A 17,290-nucleotide genomic window follows, 5' to 3' on the forward strand; every position below is an offset into this window, starting at 1 on the left:
GAGTACAAAGAATTCTTTATATATTCTAGAAACAAGCCCTTAATCAGATACATAATTTGCAAATATTTTCTCCTAGGCTGTGGCTTTTCATTTTCTTAACAGTGTCTTTTGACCATTAATTTGAATTGCATACTATTTTAATTTAAATGAAGTCTAAGCCTGGGGCACCTGTGTGGCTCAGTCAGTTAAGTGTCCAACTCTTGATCTCAGCTCAGGTATTGATCTCAGTCAGGGTCATGGATTCAAGCCCTGCATTGGGCCGCACACTGGGTGTGAAGCCTATTTTTTTAAAAAATGAAGTCTAATTTATCAATTACTTTATGGCTTATGCTTTTGGTGTCATATCTGAGAACTCTTTGCTTAAACCAAGGTTGGTAAGATTTCTTCCCGCAGTTTATTCTAAGAGTTTTCCAGTTTTAGCTCCTATATTTAGGTGTACAATCCACGGTTGAGTTGATGATAAGAGAGAGGGTTTAAGTACTTTTTTTTTTTTTTTTTTTTTTTGCATACCTGGTTGTTCCAGCACCATTTGTTGAAAAGAAAATCCTTTCCCTGTTCAATTGCCTTGGCACTTTTATTGAAAGTCCATAGACCATAAATGCCTATCCAATGCCAACACCATAATGTCTTGATTATTCTAGCTTTATAAAATTCTAAAATCATGTAGTTTAAATCCCCCAACTTTCTTCTTCTTTTTAAAGTTTATTTATTTATTCTGAGAGAGAGAGCATGTGTGGGAGAGGGGCAGAGAGAGAGGAGGGGAGCGAGAATCCCAAGTAGGCTCTGCACTGTCAGCACAGAGACCCACCTAGGGCTTGAACTCACGAACCAAACCGTGAGATCATGATCAGAGCTGAAATCAAGAGTTGAATGCCCAACTGACTGAGCCACCCAGGTGCCCCTGTTTTTCTTTTTCTAAATTGTTTTGGCTATTGAATTTCCAAATAAACTTCAGGATCGGTCTGTGGATTTGTACAAAGCATTTGCTGGGATTTTGACAGGGATTACATTAAATCTATTGATCAACTTAGGAAGAATTTCCATCTTAACATTGAGTCTTTCCATTTATTGAGATCTTAGATTTCTCTGAGACTTTACAGTTTTCAGTCTTGAACTGCTTTAAGTTCCTAAGTATATTTTTAATGCTGTTATGAATGAAATTATTTTCTTAATTTCATTTTTATGAACATGACTGTTCATTATTAATACATAAAACTATGAATGATTTTTGTACATTGATCTTGTATCTGAGACCTTGATAAATCGTTTATTAGTTCAATTAATGTTTTTATAGATTTCTTAGGATTTTCTACATGTAGGATAAATGTCATCTGTGAATACAGACTATTTAATGTTTTCCTTTCTAATTTGGATGCTTTTTTTTTTTTTGGTCTTATTGCACTGCCTGATAGAAGTGGTGAGGCACAAACATTCTTGTACTGTTCCCAATCTTAGGGAAAAAGTATTCAGTCTTTCACCATTAAGCATAATGTTAACTATAGGTTTTTCACATGTGCTTTTTATCAGGTTGAGAAGACTCCCTTCTATTACTAGTTTGTTGAGAGTCTTTTTAAAAAAAAATTTTTTTTAACGTTTATTCATTTTAAAAGACAGAGAGAGACACAGCATGAGTGGGGAAGGGGCAGAGAGAGGGAGACACAGAATCTGAAACAGGCTCTGGGCTCTGAGCTGTCAGCACAGACCCTGATGCGGGGCTCGAACTCATGGACTGCAAGATCCTGACCTGAGTTGAAGTCAGAGCTCAACCGACTGAGCCACCCAGGTGCCCCGAGAGTCTTTTTTAATCATGAATGGATGTTGGGTTTTTGTCAAATCATTTTTCTGCACCTACTGACATGGCTCCTTTTTTATTCTTTATTCTGTAGATATAAGGTATTATAGTACTTTCCATTTGTTAAACCAACTTTGCATTGCTGATAAATCTCACTTGATTATGGTATAAAATTCTTTTTCTATGTTGCCAGATTCAGTTTGCTACTGTTGTGTTAAAGATCTGTATTCATGGAGAATATTGGTCTATAATTTTCTTATGATTTTATTTAGTCTGGCTTTAGTATCAGAGCAACTCATAGAATAAATTGGGAGTTATTCTCTTTCCTCTGCTCTCTAAGAGAACTTGTAAAGAAAAAATATTTCATTTAAAAATATTTGATAGAATTCATCAGTAAAGCCCATTGGACCTTAGCTTTTCTTTGGGTAAAGATGTTTAATCACTACTTACATAATTTACTTGTTATGAGTTTATTCAGATTTTCTATTTATTCTTGAGTCAATTTTCCTGGTTTGTATGTTTCTGGGAATTTGTCCATTTCCTCTAAATTGTCTACTTTTGGGGCGCCTGGGTGGCGCAGTCGGTTAAGCGTCCGACTTCAGCCAGGTCACGATCTCGCGGTCCGGGAGTTCGAGCCCCGCGTCAGGCTCTGGGCTGATGGCTCAGAGCCTGGAGCCTGTTTCCGATTCTGTGTCTCCCTCTCTCTCTGCCCCTCCCCCATTCATGCTCTGTCTCTCTCTGTCCCAAAAATAAATAAACGTTGAAAAAAAAAAAAAATTAAATTGTCTACTTTGCTGGTATAATATGAATAAAGTTATTCATAATATATAATCCTTTTAGTTTATATAGCATCAGTGGTAATGTCCCTGATTTCATTTCTAATTTTGATAAGTTGTATCTTCTTTCTTATTTTCTTAGTTAGTCTAGCTAGAAAATAAATAATTCTCCCGTGTGATTCTTTGCCTCATGGGCTATTTAGAAGTATGTTATTTAATTTCCAAATAAATGTTTTTTTCTAGACTTTTTTTTTCTGTTGTAAATTTATTTTCTTTTTTCTTTTTTTTTTTTTTTTAATTTGAGAGAGAAAGAGAAAGTGTGAGTTGGGGAGAGGGGCAGAAAGGGAGAAAGAGAGACAGAGAGAGAGAGAGAATCTTAAGCAAGCTTCATGCTCAGCACAGAGCCTGAAGCAGGGCTGGATCCCACAACACCAGGTTCATGACCGGAGCCAAAATCAAGAGTCGGATGCTCAACAAACTGAGCCACCCAGGTGCCCTGTTGTAAATTTCTAATTTAGCTCTGCTGTGGCCAGAGAACATATGTTAAGTGATTTTGATCTTTTCAAATTTACTAAGACTTGTTTTGTGATACAGCATAACACTTATCCTGAAGAATGTTCCATGTATGTTTGAAAAGAATGTGTTTTCTGCAGTCAATGGATAGAGTGTCACATGTCAGTTATGACAAGTTGGTTGACAGTATTGTTCAAGTCATCTGTACCTTCTATACTCTTACTTTTCTTCTGGAACTCTTATATATGTTAATATGCTTGATGTTGTCCCACAGGTTTCTGAGCCTCTGTCCATATTTCTTCAATTATTAAACAATCTTTGTTCTTTAGATTGAGCAATTTCTTTTGCTCCACCTTTCAGTTCACTTAGTTTTCCTTCTGCCCTTCAAGTCTGTTATTGAGTACCTCTAGAGGATTGTTCATTTCATTTATTATACTTCTCAGCTCCAGAATTTCCACCTGGTTCTCTTTTTTTTTAATCATCTCTCTTTATTGAGATTCTGTATTCACTGACTCTTTCAATTCTTTAAATATGGTTTCCTTTAGGGCGCCTGGGTGGCGCAGTCGGTTGAGCGTCCGACTTCAGCCAGGTCACGATCTCGCGGTCCGTGAGTTCGAGCCCCATGTCAGGCTCTGGGCTGATGGCTCGGAGCCTGGAGCCTGTTTCCGATTCTGTGTCTCCCTCTCTCTCTGCCCCTCCCCCGTTCATGCTCTGTCTCTCTCTGTCCCAAAAATAAATAAACGTTGAAAAAAAAATTAAAAAAAATATATGGTTTCCTTTAGATCTCTAAGCATATTTAAATAGCTGCTTTGCAGTCTTTTTCTGCTAAGTCCTATATCTGAGGACAGACACTCAGACACAGTTCCCATTAACTGCTTTTTTTCCTGTGTATGGATCACGCTTTCTTGTTTCTTTGAATGCCCCTAAATTTTTTGTTAAATATTGGACATTTCAGATAACATATGGTAGCAACCTTGGATTCTGACTTTTCCCCAGAGCATTGTTGTTTTGCTTATATAGTAATTTGCCTGGACTAAGTCAATGAAATCAGTCTCCCATATACGGTACAGCTGCTGATGTCCTTAATTTTTTTTCTTGTTTTTATTTTTAAGCTTTTTCTGGCTTTCTAGAAGCCATCCACATGTCTGCATAGCTTAGTGTTCTAGCAAAGACTAGTCAGAGGTTTTGCTCAAACACCTTCAGCCAGAAAGGCTTCTCTCTGCTTCTGACTGTGTGTGGGCTGGGGAGTACATTCAAACTTCAGGCTGAAGTTTTTCATGTCTGCCCCAGCTTTTACTTTCTACTGGCTCTCTCCCATCTCCTCTGTGCGTGCACGCAGGCTCTGCTGGCCAGGGACATGTGGGTGTTTTGGGCACACTCCATCTCTGCTACTCGTGCACACAGACTCCGGTCAACCTGGGACACATGAAGAGCTATCAAGCCCCTGATGGCTGTCTCACCTCCCCGAACTACCTACTAGTCCCCAGCTAGACCACTGGTCCATTGCTTGCCCCAAAGAGGACTGTAAGCTCAAGATAGTGGAGATACTAGCTCTTCTTACTGATTTACCACTGACATGGCCACTTTAGCTAAAAATACTCCAAATAGAATATTCTGGAAGTGGCAGCAAGGCTTTTGGTTTTCACAGCCTACCCTGCTCTGGTTGAAATAACACACTGACAGAGCTGGGGAGGAGAGAATGGGAGCAACCTGAGGTACGAACGCCACAGGCTCACGCTGTTCCTACCCAAAGTTTAGCAGTTTTCATGAACAAATGCTTGCTTCCCAGTTTGTTGCATGCCTTTGGTCAATTTTTAGAGAGCTGAAATGGATATTTTTGACAATCTTTTCCCAGCTTTCCAGTTACTTTTTGTGAGGAGGATTTGTCAACCTCTTCATTCTGTCATGCAGGAAGTCAGTATCTCAGTCACTCTTCACATTTTGCTATAATTAGAATTATTAATGCTGTTAAAAGGAGGAACTATACAGGTGAAAATATTACCATGAAATGTTGTTTTCAAAGAAAATGTTTGTTTTTGTTTTCTGGCAGAAAAAATCAACAAACATAAAGACGAGTGAAGATCTAAGCTTAAATGATGATTTCATGAGATTAAGTTAAAAAATCTCATTTCTCAGGGGCACCTGGGTGGCTCAGTTGGTTAAGTGTCTGACTTTGGCTCAGGTCATGATCTCAAGGCTCATGAGTTCGAGCCCCGAGTTGGGCTCTGTGCTCACAACTCAGAGCCTGGAGCCTGCTTCAGATTCTGTTTCCAGCTCTCTGCCCCTCCCTCCCTCCCTCCCTTTCTCTCTCTCTCTCTCTCAAATATAAATAAACATTTAAAAATTAAAAAAAAGAGAGATCTCATTTCTTAGAAGCAACACCTAGGGCCCTACGACTTGACTCCTTCACAGACATGAGAGAAATGAATGACATACTCCACTAGGAAAAAGTTAGTCCCAAAGCATCTCAGTCACGACTGAGCATCCCCCAGCTGCTTTTCCTGTTTCTTACTTTCCCACTTCTCTATCGTAGGCCTCAACCATGGTCATCAGATATGCAACGGACATTCCTAGAATAGTCTGTTGTTTGCAGTCTAGATACCGTCACAGCCCCATTCCTGCCCTGTGCATCCAGGAATCCAGTCTCGTAGAACTGGAGAAGACTTAGAGATTTTGGGGGGCAAAACCTTTCACGCTGAGATGGGGAAATTAAGGCTTAGGGGAGGTAAGGGGATTATCCTTTCCAGGAGTGTGATAAAGATTACGTCATGCTGATAAAAATAGAGGACCTCAGAAACCGTTACTGGAATGAGTGAGTTATCAAGTTCAGGGCCAATGACTGGGAATGGTTTCAGGAAGATCAAACACATGCTCCAAGAACACTGGACATGAAGGCTCCTGAGGTTGATTTTTCCCACTCCTTCCCTCTTTCTTACCTTAGCAAAGAAAATCCAGGCTGCACACTGCCCTGGGGCCATAAGGCTTTTTAGCTTCACTGTGCTGAGCATGAGAAGGAATCCTAAAATTCCACTGGAAGGAGAAAATATTCTCTTGTTAGTGAGGCTTGTCTTCCTTGAGCCAATAGCTATTTTCTGTTACATTTTACCAGCTAGTTTCTAATTATTACACAACCTCTATCTCATCTGTGCTTTCTAGTGATCTCTGGATAAAAATATCAAATATTTAAAAACCCACGAAGCTCTAATTTTATGAGGAGCTATGATAAAAGTGTTTCACTGGGTGGGGGGCAGGAAGGGAAGGAGTATAGAAACTTGGGAAATCTCTGGCTAAATCATGAAAGAAAAAAAAATGTGGAGGACAATACCTCCTGCTCCCTCCCATACTATTTCTAGAGCTTGGTGCTTGCCAAGGTAGAGCTTCAATTTTTTTTTTCAAGCAGAACAAACTGCCAGAAAAAGACTTCCAAAGTGAAACTCACCATATGGGGACAGAGGGTCTGGACCAGCTCCTGGGTTCAAGGTAAGAATCTAAAGGGGAAGACTGGCTCCAGTAGCAGAAGCCCCCCCCCCCCCCCCAACCCAGGCTGAGCTACACAGAAGCTATGCTTTGGGAATGATGCCTAAGCCCATCTGTGTGACCTGAAAGACCACACCCCATGGGAGCCCTAGAGGTCTAGAGCATCCAGACCTTGGCCTAGCAGTGGACACGTAATTAGTGGCCTACGCTGGAATCCATTTTTAAAAAATTTTTTTAAAATGTTTTATTTTTGAGAAAGAGAGAGAGACAGAGACAGAGACAGAGCATGAGCGGGGGAGGGGCAGAGAGAGAGAGGGAGACACAGAATCCAAAGTAGGCTCCAGGCTCTGAGCTGTCATTACAGAGCTCGATGCAGGGCTCGATCCCATGAACTGTGAGATCATGACCTCAGCTGAAGTTGGAAGCTTAACCAACTGAGCCACCCAGGCACCCGCACTGGAATCCATTTTTGAAAACATCACTGTGTGGCCAAGGACAAAGCAAAGGGCACTCCAAAACAGAATGGTCACTCTTCCTTGCATTCAGAGGCAGGGCAATCAGAGATGAGAGACTCCATGATCAAGGCTGACTTCCTGTAACTATATCAAGTGGGCGCTTGAGTGTGACTTTTATTGGAAAATGAAAAGCAAGAGCTAGGACCACAGTGGTACCCCAAACCAGAGGGGCAGGTCACACGAACTGTAGCTCTAGGCCCTCAGGTGACACCCTGCCATCTCACCTTTATTATAGGCACTGGTGTGTGGCTCCAACATAGACCAGGGGCTCTGAGAGGGCAGGGACCAACCTTGGGCTACTCTGATTTCCCCAACAGAGCCAAACATGGTGCCTTGGTCATTGTAGGTATTCCAAAAATATTTGATGGGTTTACTTAGAATCAGCTGGATTGAATTAAACACCGATAAGGCCAAATTTCACAGAAACGTGTGCCTTTGCTTCATTGGATTAGATTAGTTTACAGCCGCATCCCTGGGGCAGGACCAAGGACAGGGATGAAGGTTCCCTTGTGTATATTTCAGCCTGTTGGCCGCTGATAACCTGCAAAGTTTGTTCAGATTTGAATCTGCAGTCGCGAGAGGCTGGGCAGCTATGGATGAAGACAGGCAGTCATTCATACCCGAAAGGCAAGGTGGGTAAGCAACCGGCTGGAAATTGAGTGACCTGGGCTGTGCCCACTGACCCTCATAACCTTGACCAAATCCCCATGTTCCTCCTTTTTTTCTTGCCTCAGGTTCTGTGTTGTTAAAGCAGGAATAAGCATAGTGGTCCTTATCCTACCTTATGGAAATCAGAGACTTTCAGAATAGGAAGCCTCCCTACCCCCAAATCTCACTTTATTAACAAGCAAACTGAAGCCCAAGCACAATTTGAATCCAGGTTTCCTGGCTTGTTTAAAGGTTCACCACAGTATGAAGTGCCTGGGTGGTTCAGTCAGTTGAGGGACCGAGTCTTGATTTTGGTTCAGGTCACAATCCCAGGGTCATGGTTTCAAGCCCCCGCATTGGGTTCCACATCGAGCATAGAGCCTGCTTAAGATTCTCGCTTTCACTTTCTCTCTCTCTCTCCCTCTTTCCCTCTGCTCCTCTCCCCTTCTCCCCCACTTGCACATGTGCTCTCTCTCTCTAAAATATGAAAAAAAATTAATAAGGGTCCTCCACAGTTCTTCAAACTTCACCATGAAGATACGTTCTTGACTCAAGAGACAGAAGAGATGCTGCAGGTGCCAACGGCCACCGCGAGGTTGGGAGTGGAAAGTGGGGCAGCTAACGCTCCAGGGCTCCTCCTGGTGGCGTCCACCCCTGCCTCCAGGGATGTAACAACTTCGCACGTGCCTGTGCTGTCTCCCACATGCCCTCCCCTCCGACGCTCCCTTCTCTCCACCTCCAGCCAGAGGAAGGGCATGATGCCACATCCCCTTGCCCCTCAGCACACACTCTGCTAGAGCAGAGCCACTCGGGTCTGTGCCCGACACAGGTGGGAAAGCATCCATGATTCCTTCCCATGCCTTGCCTGGTATGCCTGTGCATCATTTCTAAATTACCCATGGGTCCCTCTCTTTCTCCTTCCACACTCAGCTCTCTACCCCTCCCTGTGGAGGCAGATCTGAAAAGCAACAGGAGGATCCTAGAAGTAAAAGAGCTCGGGCTCCCCGTCCATGTGTCTCTGGGTCATGGCTACCACTGTCCCCTCGGGCCTCCGTGACTCCTTCTGGGCTCCCGCAGGGCCTCTGAAGGTGACAACTCTTAGTCTGAGATACGGTCATGGAGGAATCATGTGATGACATGGAGGAAACTGACACATTTTTAAAAGAGGTCAAGCTTTGTCCTGAAGCCAGGGGGATAGAATGTAATAGAGTTACATCAACTCACACAAAGACTTCCAAATCTTTTAAGTATAAAACCCTGATTTTTCATGCTGGGTTACAAGGAAGTTGCAGATTAAAAGGGGCAGAAATGGAGCTAGAACATCACCCCACAAGGCCAGCATCAATGGGCTGCGAACCATGCTGCTCTATTTCAAATAACCAAACAACGGATGCCCTTCCCTCTGCACTGTGTTTGCTGGTCCTGCCAAATAACCAGACCCAAAGGGAACAAGTGCACAGACCCCAAAGCAGCACTAACACACATGCCACCCAGTCCTAGCTAACAGGCAGCCGACAAGTCCTGACCACATCAATAGGGATGGAGAAGATGACTCCTGTGAGTGTTTTCCTGAAACTTAGCTGCGGATGATAAATGAATCATTCTGAGGCTCAAATGCAAAACCAAACTGTACAACATTGGTACGTTTTGTCCTAACACACCCCGAAGTCAGAAATAGTAGCGAGCCACACAACCAGCTTTTTGACTCTGAAGAATCACTGCCTCACAAGGCACACTCTTTTATGCGTGGGAATAAGTGGTCTGGCTTGGCAACTGCTCATGGTCTGTTGACATTTTATTTATAGTCAAGCTGAGCAGATAATAATAATGGCCATCATTTCCTGGGCCAGGCACGATGCTTAGGGTTTACGCATCTTATTTAATATACACAAGCACCCATTGGTGGTATTATCTTTCCATTTTACAGATGAGGAAACTGAACTGATGCTTGGGGGAACTAGGGCGGCTTGCTCAAAGAGCAAACCAATCAGCAAGCAGCAAGGCTGGAATTCAGCCCAACACTGGACTTCCCACCATATCAGAACACACGCCATGAGACTGTCCATTTCTCAGCACAATAAAGTCAAGCGAAGTGGGGATCATGGCAGGAAAGAGGGGACAGGGTGAGTGTGAACTCCAACTATATGTATCCATCCCTATTGGTCTGAGGAGCTCCCACAGCCAAGTATTAAGGGTCACTTTGCTGTCTAGACATCTCCTAGTCCCTGGTTTCCAAAACCTGTTTCTCAGGGTCTTAGGATTCAGTCAAGGCTTTTTAGAGATTGTCCTCTAGGGAAAAGGCAGGGACCAAGGAGGTAGCTGAATGGGTGCAATTCTGGACCCAAGTCTTCCCTTGAATGGAATCTGATTCATCATTTTATACACTCAAGTTCTGTTTAAGAATCACTAGTGGAAGGGGCTCAGTCGGTTAAACATCTGACTCTTGGTTTTGGCTCGGGTCATGATCTCAATTCGTGGGGCTCAAGCCCCATGTCTTGGGGTTCTCTGTCTCCCTCTATCTCTGCCCCTCCTCTCCCCTGCTCGCTCTCTCTCTCTCTCAAAATAAATAAACATTAAAAAAAATTGCTTGTGGAGGGAAAAACACTGGGGGAAGCTTGGCTCTTCTGCAAGCTTGAAAACCACTGTCCTGGCCAAGGAACTTCTGCAGGACATGGTACCCCCAGACCCATGCTGGCCCTGAGCACCTGGCAATGCTCATGACAACCCACTGATGGCCGAGGGAGCTGCTTCCAGACCTGCACAGCCACCACTTTCTTCTGCCCCTCATTTGGATAACTGGCAGTGACCCTGGACTTGACAAAGACAGCAAGCAGTACACACACAGACAAATTAATAGTGCTAGGGGCTTTCTGAGTTAAGCTTACCTGGCACAGCAGCTTCCATGGAACCTGTAGAAATACAGGAACGGAAAGTCCGGGACACTGAAGAGATCACCTGAGGAGCAGAGCAAGGGTAAGACAATGACGCATATGCCCCCCTGCCCCCAGCTGTCCTGGAAAACGCAAGGCAAGGGTCTTTAGCACAGCAGCCATCTGAGCACTGAGCTGCATGGCACTGAATTCACTCTGGCATTCCCAGGGTTTCTAGGTAAGTGGCATTATCTTAAAATAATAGTGTGATGCTGGGGTGCCTGGGTGGCTCAGTTGGTTGAGCGTCCGACTTCGGCTCAGGTCATGATCTCACGGCTCATCGATTTGAGCCCCACATTGGGCTCTGTGCTGACAGCTCAGAAGCCTGGAGCCTTTCCGATTCTGTGTCTCCCTCTCTCTCTCTCTCTACCTCTCCCTGGCTCATGCTCTGTCTCTCTCTGTCTCCCAAAAATAAATAAACATAAAGAAAAATGTTTAAAAAAAAATAATAGTAGGATGCCCATAATGCCTATTTAGCAAGAGTCCGTCCTGTGCAGGGCACTATGCTAAAAGCTCTATGTACGACACCTCTTTCAGTCCTTGTAACTGCTGCGCGGTGTTTTATCACCCCCATTTAACTGGTGCTCAGAGAAGTTAAGGGATTTGTCTAGTATTACACAACTCTTGAACTGTGAAGCCAGAATGTACACCCCAGTCACTCCAAACCCTACAATCTTTCCTTGTCACCAGGCAGCCATCCTGGCCCAAGACAGAGTATAGGACAAAAAGAAACTTTTTTTTTCCTTAAAGATTGTTCTATTCTTTCCTGCTTTATGTCTAAAAAAAGACTGAATGCATGCCTCTGACATCTTTTTCTCATTTTGTGTTTAATTACCGCACAAACGGCACAGGGGCCAGACCGACCATGCTTACTCATTTGGGTGTAGGGTCCAAAGGGTACATTTATTTCTAATGAAGTAAGTCCATTCTTCTAGTTCCATTTGGTGCAAGAGGAAATAATCACACATACTGGCTGCTTCCCTCTCTGGAATTTGAACTTGGTCACAAACAAGAAGTCAGGAGATTGAAAAAGCAAAAAGCCTTCCAAAAATGTCCAGAGGAAAGGAATTAAGCATTTCCACAGCAGATAGCTTAATCCTTCCAAATCTGGAATTTCTGAGACTCTGCAGGAGCCGGACCTTCCAGACCCCCGGGCTTCGGTCTGTCTCTCTGGATCTGGATGGACTGGAGCAAGAAAGGCTGGTCTTCCTCAGGACTTACCGTATGTTAGGTGTGCAGTGCAACATATGAGCAGGAATGCCTTCATCTCTGAACCTACTAATCAAGAGTTTCAGAACAAGACACACTGGGCTGCTATACTTCCTCAGAGACCTAACTGATTTCAAATAATTCAACCACCTCTTGGCAAGGAAAATGCTGAATTCCAGTGCCCTAGAGGGCTTTTAGCACGACGATTCTTTTGTTTCGTTTGTGCGTATGTGTGAGTTCTTAGCCACGACAGGGTGGGTCTCTTGGGACCTGGTTTTTGTGCAGCCCGACCATAGGTTCAAAGCTCTGGCTTTCTTGCTGCCACGACTCCCCTGAGCGCTTCTCTCATCTGTGTGGACCTGCACGGGTGGAGGGGCTTTGCACACAACACCATCGGGCTCAGACACCTAGTGTGTGAAATACACGGTATCTGTGGAAGTGCCTTTCCACACAGAGGCGACAGCGAGGTAACCTAGGCACCCCAGCCCCAGAGCCCCCTGTTCGGTCGGGTGAGGCGACAGTCCATGCAGGCTTTGTGCTGTCTCTCTGGCAGCTGTGGTTCTTGGCCCTGTTCCCACTTCCCTTCCGGTTTCAGAGAAACTGCAGTGCAGTCAGCGTGATGATGAGGAGGGGCAGAGAGGAGATCAACTAAGTGCAGGACCTCAATATTCTTCTGGCGCCGCCTCCTCTCCGCACCCAGGCTGTCCTCAGAAATGCTCCAGGGACATGAATGAGATTCACGGAGCATTGGCAGCCTTTCCGGCCCAGCACAGGCTGCCGAGGGGCTCTAACGAGCAGTGGAGTGCTGAGAGGTGGACTGGAAAGAAGGAAGGCAAAGGAAAAATCACAGTCCTAGAAAATTTACCAGTCACATGATAACCTTCACCCAAATCCTAAAAACTGATTCGATAAATTATTGAGAGAGAGAACAGCTTATTTTTGAGCCATTTCTATGATCTCCATATATTTCTCACACAGTACTAGTTGACCATGCCTGTCTCTCCTTTTGTAACCATCAAGTCCTTGCGAGGTGGAACCGTACCTTACCCATATCCACTGTGTTAGGATCAACCCATAATAAGCACTACTGAACCGGAAGTATCCAAAACACCTAAACTCCTCTTGCTTCCCCTGCAGAGAATGTTCCACTTTCCAGTTGGCTATGCTGGTCTTTAATTTCAAATTTGCCCCACATGCTTCCCCTCTGATGCCTGCAGCCTGCCTTGTCTTTTACTAGAGCTCTTGAACAAAGAGGGTGCGTGCCAACCTCTAAAGAGCAAAGGTTAATGACCACATGACAAATGGCCCTGAAAATGAGGCAGTGTGTGGCTGGCTGGCCCAACCTCAGTAGAATGAAATTCAGGGACCTAAAAAATTGGTAAAGATGCTCACAAGACCACTCCTGCACCAGCGATTGTGAACTGCACAATTTAAGCACAGATTAAGTAGTTCAACAGTCGTAAACATAGTTTGTGGCAACAATATGCAGCTTAGGCAATAAAGTTCTAACTGAGCCCTCACTTTTAAGTTTTTATTTAAATTCCAGCTGACATACAATGTAAAACTAGTTTCAGGTGTACAATATAGTGATTGAACACTTCCGTACAATGCCTGGGGCTCATCACAACATGAACCTTCATTTTTATGCTCCAGTTAAAATCTGCTGACTTTCTGAGTGAGGGAATGAATCCGAATTCTCTGAAGACTACAGAACATGAAACTGCCATGGTGAAAAGTGTGGCCCGATCTTACCACACTCAAAACTTACTGATATTTGAACATCAAGACAACTTCCTCTCCCCACATTGTAGCCCTTGGAACTGGCAGGAAAATGGAAGGTCAGCTCCAAGAAGTAATTAGTGCTACTTGCTCTCATCTCACACGTGAGCAAGAGGCACACCAGGTAACAAGGTCATTTCTGGGTCAGATTCCTGTGGTTCTCTCTCTGTTTTGGGTCCTTGAAATTCTCTCCCTTTGAACACACAACAGAGGGGCTCAGTACAAATACGAAATGCACACTTTCAAGCAAAGGAAGAACTTCTCTTCTCTACTAGTGCTTAAAATGGTCCAAGGGGAAGCAAGGTTCCAAGATTCTTGAAGCCTCTGCATGAATCATGAGGTTGAAAGATTAGAGGGGGAGGTGGATTTCATTCACCAAGAAGCAAACCCAGTGCCCAAAGGGGGAAAGGTGGCAGGGCCAGAACTAAAGAGACCTACTCAATCCCTACCACCATGTCCCGAGTACTCCAAAAGTGTGTCCCAAAGCCCCATCCTATGCATCTAAAAAACCGCTTATCTTTCTAGTCACTCGGGAATGAGTGAGAAGGGTAGCTCATTCAAAAGCACTAGCAAGAGACCACAAAGACTAGCTAAAATAAGGCTGACAACACCAAATGTTAGTGAAGATGTGGAGCAACTGGAACTCTCAGACATTGCTGAGCAGGGGTGTAAAATGGTATAAACACTTTAGAAAACTGGCACTTTCTTAAAAAGTTAAAACTACATCAACTCTAAGACACGGAATTCTAAGTATTTATCCAAAAGACAAGAAGAGACAAAAAGTCCTGTATAAGAATGTTCATGAGCACCAAAAACCAGAAAATACCTAGGAATAAACATAACCAAGGAGGTGAAAAATCTATACACTGAAAACTACAGAAAGCTTATGAAAGAAATTGAAGAAGACACAAAAAACTGGAAAAATATTCCATGCTCTTGGATAGGAAGAATAAATATTGTTAAAATGTCAATACTACCCAAAGCGACCTACATATTCAATGCAATCCCTATCAAAATAGCACCAGTATTCTTCACAGAGCTAGAACAAACAATACTAAAATCTGTATGGAACCAGAAAAGACCCCAAGTAGCCAAAGCAATCTTGAAAAAGAAAACCAAAGCTGGAGGCATCACAATCCTAGATGTCAAAGCTGTATTACAAAGCTGAAATCATCAAGACAGTATGGTACTGGCACAAAAACACTCAGATCAATGGAACAGAATAGAGAACCCAGAAATGGACGCACAAGCGTATGGCCAACTAATCTTTGACAAAGGAGAAAAGAATATCCAATGGAATCAAGACAGTCTCCTCAGAAAGTGGTACTGGGAAAACTGGACAGTGACATGCAGAAAAATGAACCTGGACCACTTTCTTACACCATACACAAAAATAAGCTCAAAATGGATGAAAGACCTAAATGTAAGACAGGAAGCCATCAAAATCCTCAAGGAGAAAGCAGGCAAAAACCTCTTTGACCTTGGCCACAGCAACTTCTTACTCAACTTGTCTCCAGAGGCAAGGGAAACAAAAGCAAAAATGAACTATTGGGACTTCATCAAAATAAAAAGCTTCTGCACAGCGAAGGAAACAATCAACAAAACTAAAAGGCAACTGACAGAATTGGAGAAGATATTAGCAAATGACATATAGATAAAGGGTTAGTATCCAAAATCTATAAAGAACTTATCAAACTCAACACCCAAGAAACAAATAATCCAGTGAAGAAATGGGCAAAAGACATGAATAGACACTTCTCCAAAGAAGACATCCAGATGGCCAACTGACACATGAAAAAAATGTTCAACATCACTCATCATCAGGGAAATACAAGTCAAAACCACAATGAGATACCACCTCACACCTGCCAAAATGGCTGACATTAACAACTCAGGCAACAACAGATGTTGGCGGGGATGCGGAGAAAGAGGATCTCTTTTGCACTGCTGGTGGGAATGCAAGCTGGTGCAGCCACTCTGGAAAACTGTATGGAGTTCCTCAAAAAATTAAAAATAGAACTACCCTACAATCCAGCAATTGCACTACTAGGTATTTATCCAAGGGATACAGGTATGCTGTTTCAAAGGGGCACATGCACCTCAATGTTTATAGCAGCATTATCAACAATAGCCAAAGTATGGAAAGAGCCCAAATGTCCATCTATGGATGAATGGATAAAGAAGATGTGGTACACACACACACACACACACACACACACACACACACACACTGGAGTATTGCTTAGCAATCAAAAAGAATGAAATCTTGCCATTTGCAACTACGTGGATGGAACTAAAGGGTATTATGCTAAGCAAAATTAGTCAGTCAGAGAAAGACAAATATCATATGACTTCACTCATATGAGGACTTTAAGACACAAAACAGATGAACATAAAGGAAGGGAAGCAAAAAGAATATAAAAACAAGGAGGGGGACAAAACATAAGAGACTCTTTTTTTTAAATCTTTTTTTGTAATGTTTATTTATTTTTGAGAGAGAGACAGAGTGTGAGTGGGGGAGGAGCAGAGAGAGAGGGAGACACACAATCCGAAGCAGCCTCCAGGCTCTGAGCTGTCAGCACAGAGCCCAACACGGGGCTCGAACTCATGAACCGCGAGATAATGACCTGAGCTGAAGACAGACACTGACTGAGCCACCAGGTGCCCCAAGAGGTTCTTAAATATAGAGAACAAACAGAGGGTTACTGGAGGGGTTGTGGGAGGGGGATGGGCTATATGGGTTAGGGGCATAAAGGAATCTACTCCTGAAATCATTGTTGCACTATATGCTAACTAACTTGGATGTAAATTAAAAAATAAATTATATAAAAAAAGGGATGTTCATGAAAGCTTTATTTACAACAGCCAAAAACTGGAAACAGCCCAGGTAAGCATCAGCAGGTGAATGGATAAACAAAAGGAAGTAAGTTTATTTGCTAGGTATGTTCATACACTAGCACCCTACTCAGCAATAAAAGGGAATAAACTGGTGATACATACAAGAACCTAGATGAATCTCTGAACACTGCATTGAATGAAAGGGCCAGACACAAAGGAATACTTCCGGGGTGCTTCCATTTATATGAAGCTCTAGAATAAATAGAATGTATCTATGGACACAGAAATCAGATCATGGTGGCTTTGGTGCTAGGTGAGAAGGGAGTAATGAAGAAGGGGCAAGAGGAAACTTCCTACAGTGACAGAAATGTTCGATATCTTGATGGGAGTAAGCTACACGGGTATATGCGTTCGTCAAAATTGACCAAGCCGTACACAAGATAGGTGCATTTCATACATGTAAATTATACCTCAATTTTTTAATGTTTTAAAAGCACTACTAAATAATTAAGATATAAGTTAAAAAAAAGAAGAGGTGAAAGGAAACCAAAGGGAAGAAAGCCATGCTTTAAAAATATCAGCAATTGTTGGGGCTCCTGGGTGGCTCAGTCGATTAAATATCCAACTCTTGATTTTGGCTCAGGTCATAATCTCACGGTTTGTTAGTTCAAGCCCCGCCATCAGACTCTGCGATGACAGTGCACAACCTCCTTGGGATCCTCTCTTTTCCTTTCTCCTTCCCTCCCCCCTCTCAAAAATAAATAAATAAACTTTAAAAAAATAAACAAAAATAGAAATGTCAGCAATTGTTAA

General features: G+C 43.1%; 1 protein-coding gene across 1 annotated transcript in view; it reads right to left on the reverse strand.

Annotated features, from left to right (window-relative positions):
* Positions 1-17,290, reverse strand: part of TMEM241 (transmembrane protein 241) — a 118,383-nt gene that overhangs the window by 37,221 nt on the left and 63,872 nt on the right. Inside the window, exons 12-13 of the mRNA XM_043558452.1 lie at positions 10,607-10,676; positions 6,018-6,111 (exon numbers count right to left, since the gene is read on the reverse strand). Of these exons, the coding sequence (XP_043414387.1) occupies positions 6,018-6,111; positions 10,607-10,676 (164 nt within the window). The remainder of the gene's footprint in view (positions 1-6,017; positions 6,112-10,606; positions 10,677-17,290) is intronic.

Source organism: Prionailurus bengalensis, chromosome D3 (genome assembly GCF_016509475.1).
Source record: "Prionailurus bengalensis isolate Pbe53 chromosome D3, Fcat_Pben_1.1_paternal_pri, whole genome shotgun sequence".
In the NCBI taxonomy this organism is placed as follows: Eukaryota; Metazoa; Chordata; class Mammalia; order Carnivora; family Felidae; genus Prionailurus; species Prionailurus bengalensis.